The sequence below is a fragment of the Octopus bimaculoides genome, chromosome 11 (assembly GCF_001194135.2).
Source record: "Octopus bimaculoides isolate UCB-OBI-ISO-001 chromosome 11, ASM119413v2, whole genome shotgun sequence".
NCBI lineage: Eukaryota > Metazoa > Mollusca > Cephalopoda > Octopoda > Octopodidae > Octopus > Octopus bimaculoides.
This window is the reverse complement of record NC_068991.1, coordinates 80,264,154-80,272,075: the sequence shown is the minus strand read 5'-3', so window position 1 is coordinate 80,272,075 and position 7,922 is coordinate 80,264,154. Positions and strand designations below refer to the sequence as shown.

The window sequence follows — 7,922 nt, the reverse complement described above, 5'->3', positions numbered from 1 at the left end:
TATATATATATATATATATATTTGTATATATTGTTCCTATCTCTCTCTATCAGTCTATCTATCCAACATTCACCCTCTTTCTTTCTTTGTCTCTGTGTGTCTGTCTCTTTCTTTCCCCCTCTCTCTCTCATTCTCTCTCTCTCTCTTTCTCTGAACTGAAACCGATAAAAAATAAAAGAATAAAATAATATATGCATGTGTGTGTGTGTATACTTATACACTATGGCTCATATGTACTTGGGAGATGTGATGGTCACAAATGGAACGCCTTCAATTGAAGGTCATCTAGCTGTTTATAAAAGCAAACAGATAAGAGAAAAATCTATTTTAAAAATTATAAAGATAATGAAAGTAATTACTCTGTAATTTTCGAATTTTACAGGTAAAAATATAAACAAAAAAATATATAAAGCTAACAAAAAAGCTGTAATTCAACTAATTAAATTTAAATATTCATTGATTTCTTCATCACTGCATTGATTTCTTTTTTTTTGTTTATTTTTTTGTTTCTATGCTTCTAAGATATATTTATATGTAAAACAGTTATTTAAATTCTACATTTCACAACGACATACGCAATACTTACTTTACAATAAAAATTAAACAAAATTCTACTTTCACTTTTATTTATTTCTTTATGTGACCAAATGCGCGCGTGCGTGTGTATGTAATGTAAGGGAAAGAGAACGAAAATGAAAGAGAGAGAGAGAGAGAGAGCGAGAGAGAGAGAGAGAGAAAAGAGAGAGAACGAACAAAGGATGAATGAAGGAGAGAAATGAATGGTCATGTATTTTATTCTCTTTCGGATAAATTTGTTTTTTGTGAAATGTAAATATTATTCACCATTTAAATCCTAAGTTAAACCAACAAAGACTTTAATTCAATTGAATAACTCAGGATGCAACTGTTTTATTCTGTATACCTTACAGACAGAAACACAGACATATACAAGCACATGAATGTGTGTGTGTGTGTGTGTGTGTGTGTGTGTTCGTGTGTGCGCGTTTACTGAAAGATAAAAGGGATACGTTTGTGTAGGTAAGTGAAGTTGTATAAACCTCATTTCCTGACACATACGATCCATATACTTATGCCTAGTTACATGCATGACACATTCTACATAAAATGTACACTTAGGTACCTGTGTAGAGTCTCAAATAAACAGAACAGAGACAGGTGCAGAAGGTCTTCTTTTAGTATGACGAAAACACGCACGAACGCACAACACACCCGTCCCTCCATCCATCCATCCTCACTTTCTTACTCTCATATACATGTATGTGATTGTGTGTGTGTGTGTGTGTGTGTGTGTGTGTGTGTGTGTGTGCGTGTGTGTGTGCGTGTGTGTGTACCTATTCGCTCGTTCTTCTGTACACAAACAACACCAAGCGAGAGTGAGGAAGGAAAAGACGACAGAGTGAAAGAAGGAAACTACGGACGACTGCCATGGACTTGAGGAAAATCCTCAATACGGAAATAGCGACACACGTACACACACACACACATGCACGTAGCCGTATACCGACACATGCATATGATTAATGTCTGTAATCCGACACATCACACAACACACCGCAAGACAACAACACGAGGTAGCACAACACAACACATTACAGCATGCTAGCAGAACACACAATGTATACCGTGACTGACAACAGCACTACTCGACATATCACAAGAGAATACAGCGCAACAAGCCACAAGGGAAAATACCCCTGCAACGTACCACAACAAACCACAGTGCAGCAGGCCACACAACACATCACGACACAGGGCAACAAACAGCACAACTTAGCGTATAACACCGCAACATACTAACACAATATAAAAACACTACAACACATACCACAACGTAACACACTAAAATATAAAACATAAAGCACCACAACGCAAAATGCTGCAGCGCAACATTGCATCACATGGCACTACACATTGTAGCATAGACTACAACATTGTTCGCTACACAACTATATTCCTAAATGACAGAACGTACCACAACACTGTGCATCATACACTACAACAAACCGTATTACATGACAGTATACTCGTGCAATACAACAACACAACAGAATATTCCAGAGCAGAACGTGACGTAGCATAGCATTCTTAAATAGAAACTGTCACAACAGCAGAAAACAACAACCTGTACCTTACGGATGATACACAGTGAAGCACAACAGCGTCACAACACGTTCACCGTAAGTAATAGGAGTCAAGGAGGGAATCTCCTCTATAGGATCACTTTGACTGTTAGAAATAGCAGCTAAATGTCCCTGAAATCGCACACAACCGTATTAAATGAGAAAAGCACATGACATATTTTAGTTGCACAGAATTGCTAAACACACGAGATGGTCACAGCTGTAACGCTTTTGAATGTCTGTTAGCTCGGACAGGGTTTACCTGGGGTTAATCAACAACGACAGTAACAGTAGCGTCAACATCAGTGCCACCGCCACAATTGATGGCACCACCACCACCACCACCACCACCGACACCAACAGTTGTCTATCTCAGTGCAACAACGTGGTATACTACTGCTGCTGTTGCTGCTGAGCTGGCTTCTTTTGTAATAACAATGATAATGATAATAATAATAATAATAATAATAATGATGATGATGATGATGATATTCATTTAATATTTTGCCTGGGGGGTGGCGGATGAGAAAGAGAAGGAGAAAGAGAGAGAGAGAGAGAGATGTCGAGGAGAAGTTTAAAAACAGCGAAGTGGTGGCTTTTATTGAGCGTGAAAAGCCATGGCAGAAGCAGTCAGTGACAATGATTAAGGTGCGCGAGTGGGTGACTGATGCTGTCATCGATTATATCGATCGCTGACACTTGACTCTGTGTTTTACCGCCTTCTCCTCACGGAAAAGAATGAATGAAACACAAGTTTGCCACCAGCGGAATTTGAACATTAAAACGTGAGATAAAATTCAAATCAACAACAAAACGCACACACCGTGGTGGTGGTGGCGGTGGTTATTGGAGTTTGTATTGGCGATTGGGAAGTGTTGCGTTGATTCTCTTGATAGTAATTTACCGAATCTCTTTATCAGGGGCTTAATTATTCTACCAGCCTCCAATTCAAAGCAATAATTTGTTTGTAATTATTTACCATTTAAGCACAAGGTCCTTTCTGTTATCTCTCGAAAAGATAAATGGTAAATTTGGGTTCAGCGGAATATAAAGATCCAAACGAAATACATAAAAAATATTTTTCCCGACTGCGCAACCGATTTTCACAAATAACTTAATAAAACAAGAAATTATGAAAAAAAAAAAAAAAAAAAGTAATAGCTGAAGTCAAATTAGAGAAAGTAACAAAAACCTCATTAAACACTTGCTTTCTGAGTTTTCTGACCGGTTTTATTTTTTTCTGTCTTTTCTTGCTTCTGCGATTGTCATTGTTTTGTTATTGTTTTTAAACAGATCGAAAACTGACTCTCTTTTCCCTTTCTTTTTCTTTTCTTTTGAAAGTATTGATATGAAAAATCTGTCGAAGAAATATAATCGATGAAAGCTAAATAAATGAAAGAAAGAAGAAAGGAAGGAGAAAGTGAGGGCTTACCGGCACGAGACAGATAATTCCACTTGCGTTGAAGGTACAACTGATGTACCTGGATTGAAAGGTGCGATTCCCGCCGCCATGTTTACACTGTCGCATTACTCAAGTCAACTAAAAACACATCTGGCAGTGAGGCTTGATGTTGTTGTTATTGTGGTTACTGCAGCAGCTATTGCTGCTGATGCTGTTGCTGTTGTTGATGGAAGTTGTTCGTAGTGGTGGCGGCGGCGGCGGCGGCGGTGGTGGTGGTGGTGGTTAGTATTCGAGCTTGTGAAGTTCGTAATGGTGGTGGTAGCAGTAATATTAAAAGTTATTAGTGTTGTTGTTGCTGATAGTGTTAGCGTCGGTGGTTGTAATGCAACAAGTTGCTGTTGGTGTTGTTGGTGTTGTTGGTGATGCTGGGGATGCTGGGGATGCTGCTAGTAGCTGTCAGTAGTGACGATGGTGTTGGTGGGAGAAGACGAAAAGTTGGTGTTGAGGCTGTTGGCGATGGAATGGTGCAGGTCGTTGGTGTAGGGTTACTGGCCGGATGGGTTTAGGCTGTAGTAGTATTCGAACTGATGTTGTGGTTGTTGTTGGTAGTAGTATTGGTGCTGTTTGTAGTTGTGGTGGAAGTGATATTGTTGTTGCTAGCGCTGGTGTTGCGGTAGCAGCAGCAGTAGTAGTAGTAATGGTAGTTTTAAAAGTTGCAGTTAGCAGAATTGTGGTATGAGTAGTATTAAAGACATTTGTTGGTTGCAGTGTTAGTAGCAGTGGTGGTAATGGTGGCTGTGCAAGTAATAGTAGCAGTTGCAGCAGAAATAGTTGTAGTATTGGTTGCAGTAGTAGTAGTAGTAGTAGTAATAGTAGTATTGCTTCAGGTAGGAGTCTCAGAAGTTAGTGTTGTAGCTGTATGTAGAATATGTTGTAGTAGTAGTAGTAGTAGTAGTAGTAGTAGTAGTCTTTTGAAGTTGCAGTTATTAGTGGTTGTGGTGTTCGTAGATGTAAGGATTGTAGCAGTCTTGGCTGTAGTGTTAGTAGTTTGTAAAGTTTATGCTAGTAGTGGTGGGAGTTGATGTCTGCAGTGTTGTAGTGGATGTGGTGCGAGTGGTAGTAGTAGTGGTGGTGGTGGTGGTATTCTTGTAGTTGTTGTGGTGGTGTTAGTTTGGTAGCAATAGTTTTAGAAGGTAGTCTAGTAATACTAGCGTTAGTTGTAGTAATAGTATTATTATTATTATTATTATTAGTAGTAGTAGTGCTGGTGGTGGCGGTAGTAGCAGTGGTGGTGGTTGTGGCTATTAGCGTTGATAGTAGTTGAGTCGGTGACAGTAGCAGCGTCAAAAGTTGTTCTTAATGTTGCTGGGGTTGCAGTTGGTAGTCGTGGTGGTGGTGGGGGGAGGATAATCGTGAAGATAACCGAGTTGATGGCGGTGGGAGTTGTTAATGATGGAGAAGGTGGCGCCGGGGGTTTGTCATTGGCGTTGGTATATTGATGATGATGGTGGTGGTGGTGGCCGAGGCGGCGGCGGCGGCGATGGAGACAGAAGATACTGTTGATGGTGGTGGCGAGGGAGGTGAAAGTTGTCAATGTTATTAATGTGGTTTGTCGTTGTTGTTGTTGTTGCTGCTGGAGTTGTTATTTAACCCAAGGCAGCCCCACACAACCACGGCGATACGGTGTTGATGAAGATGATGATGATGGCGGTGATGGGATTTGTTGTCGTTGAACATTGACGTGGTGGTGGTGGTGGTGGTGGGGGGAAACGGTAGTTTTCCTCTATCGTGGTGTTGGTGGAAGGAGGCGGCGCAGCGGAGACTACGACTGAGGTGGAGGGTAGTGTTGATAGCGGCCTCGTGACAGCAGCGGTGGCGGCGTGCACATTATGCTGGCGATGGTTGCGGCGATGGTGTTGAAGGTCTGAGTTGTAGAAGTTGTTGTTACCGACGATGGTGGCGGTGCCGACGTCAAGGACAATCAGCAGTGGCGGCGGTGGCGCGGTGGTGGTGGTGGTGGTCAGTGATGGTAGCAATGACGGTGTCGTCAGCGCGAGTGGTGCCCGTTTGCCACCGTTGGCTGCAAAATGCGACCTTCTGACTTCATAGCGGTTGTTGCAGCAGCAGTACCAGTAGTAGTAGTGGCAGCGACAGCAGCAGTGGCAGCAGCATGTAATTCACAAGTGTCTGCCTATCGTCATCGTCGTCGTCAGCAGAGCATAGTGGTGGTGGTGGTGGTGGTGGTGGTGGTGGTGGAGCTGTCTGTTGCTATGACAGTTGTAAAAGTTGTGTGGCTTTTTCTTTGCTTTGTATTGGTGATGATGATGATGATGATGACGAGGCCGACGATGATGATGATGATGATGAAGAGGAGGAGGAGGAGGAGGATGGAGATGAGGAAGACAACGATTACGACGATAACGCTGTTGCTGCGGCAGGTGGTGGTGGTGGTGGTGGTGATTATCACGATAATGATGATGATGATGATGAGGAGGAGGAGGAGGAGGAGGAGGGAGGGGAGAGGAGATAGAGGAGAATGGCTCGACCCCAGTGTACAACTGGTACTTATCTTATCGACATCGAAAGGATGAAAGTCAAAGTCGACCTCGGCGGCATTTGTGTGATGGTGATAATAATGACGATGATGATGATGATGATGATGATGATGATGATGATGATGAGGAGGAGGAGGAGGAGGAGGAGGAAGGAGAGAGAGAGGGGATGAAAGATGAGGATATAGATTAGGATTATTGCACTGGTGATGATACAATGAGTAATTTAATCCGTTCAATTTTGTTAATGTAACCGAAGTGGCAGTAGTTGTTGATGTTGTTGTTGATGGTGGTGGTGGTGGTGGTGGTGGTGGTAGCGGTGGTGTCGAAGAGCGGCGATTGTGATGACTCTCTGTTCATTACGGATTACTTGCCCCTCTTCTCCACCACTGTTCGAAGCAGTCTACACGTGACCACCCGACCTGCAAGAAAGAACAGTTAAGTATCCCTTAAAATCGAACTCGCTTGTTTTAAAAAAGGACGCGCTTAACATCGTAGCTGTGAGTTTCCTGTACATAAGAAGGCCGAGAGGGGGACAGGTGGAATCCCTTTGATTATGGAGGCTGAATTATATTTTCTGTTATAGGCACAAGGCTCAACTGGTGCTGACCCCGAAAACATAAAAGACAAAGTCGAACTTGGCAGAATTTGAACTCGGAACGTTAAATGCTGCTCATCAATTTGTCTGATGTGTTAACGATTCAGACAGCTCGCTACCAAGGGGCTAAACAACAACGTGTCACCTTTCTGTATTTGATTTTTTATATTATCCAAGTTATGTAACAACATCGTGTTATTAATTGTCATAAAACACAAGTATAGCAATTGTGCGATACCTTCATAATATTTATGATGCATTTGTGCGTGCGTGTGTGTGTGTGTGAGTGTGTGTTCATTATATGTCATAGAAACTGTATTAAATTAAAATATCCATCTCGGTAACATATTTATTCTAATACATATTTGAAATGGAATTTACTGTGGTTTTTGTTCAGAGATATTCTTTATGGACATGTTTTGGACAATGTCTGTCGGAAGGAGACAAAAATCTTTCCAGCAGCTGCTAACGAGAACGCCGTATGCATTTCGGTCTAGTTGAGCCTCATCAAGGGTATGTCGTCACAGCCAATGACTAGATTTGCAACTGCAGGAACAACTTTTGTCTTCCTCGTCCATAAAAGATCGTATGTCATGACGAACTTCGTTGAGAATTGCCTTTCAACGATGTATCTACATCGAGCATTTAAATAATATTATATAGATTTTCGACAGATACGTACATATAATCGTTTCTAAAATAATCGCAATGTTCTGACCTCCTACTCTGAGTTGGGAAAGTAGCACTCGTAACAAGAGTGGAAGAATCTTCGAGGCAGAGGTAAAATTTGAATTGTTGCTCCCGAACGAAACTCCACCAAACACCGCACGAAGCCACGTGATGGTATTTAGATCAAACTTACTTCCGAGTCAGGGCACCACGTACAGAAGTCGTTGGATTTCGGACTACAACTTTAGATGATTTTGATATTGTTTTTATGGATGAGTTTCTGGAAGATGTGTTTTGATAGAATAACCATATCTTTGACGAGTTTCTACGTAATTTTCTTCAACCATTTGTCACTTACACGGTTTTGATTCATTCAGTGTTCAGTCAAAAACACGTTGATACCAGATGGCCATCTCTATACTCGCAGTTCAGAACTCATCGACTGCTTGTTCATTTGATGTGGACTAGGATTTATAAAAACAGAACCATTATATTATAGCGACGTTTGGATTCACTGACGAAACATGCATGATTTTAGAAAACGAACGTTATGCACTTTA

The 7,922-nt window shown here is 41.5% G+C and overlaps 1 protein-coding gene across 2 annotated transcripts in view; it reads right to left on the bottom strand.

Moving 5' to 3' along the window:
* Nucleotides 1-5,600, bottom strand: part of LOC106878522 (copine-8) — a 137,691-nt gene extending 132,091 nt beyond the window's left edge. The window contains exon 1 of one of the 2 annotated variants that reach the window (XM_014927750.2): nt 3,574-5,600. In XM_014927750.2, the coding sequence (XP_014783236.1) occupies nt 3,574-3,653 (80 nt within the window). In that variant the 5' untranslated portion in view covers nt 3,654-5,600. The remainder of the gene's footprint in view (nt 1-3,573) is intronic. The other variant, XM_014927751.2, reaches the window with a different exon arrangement.
* Nucleotides 5,601-7,922: the final 2,322 nt, after the last annotated feature.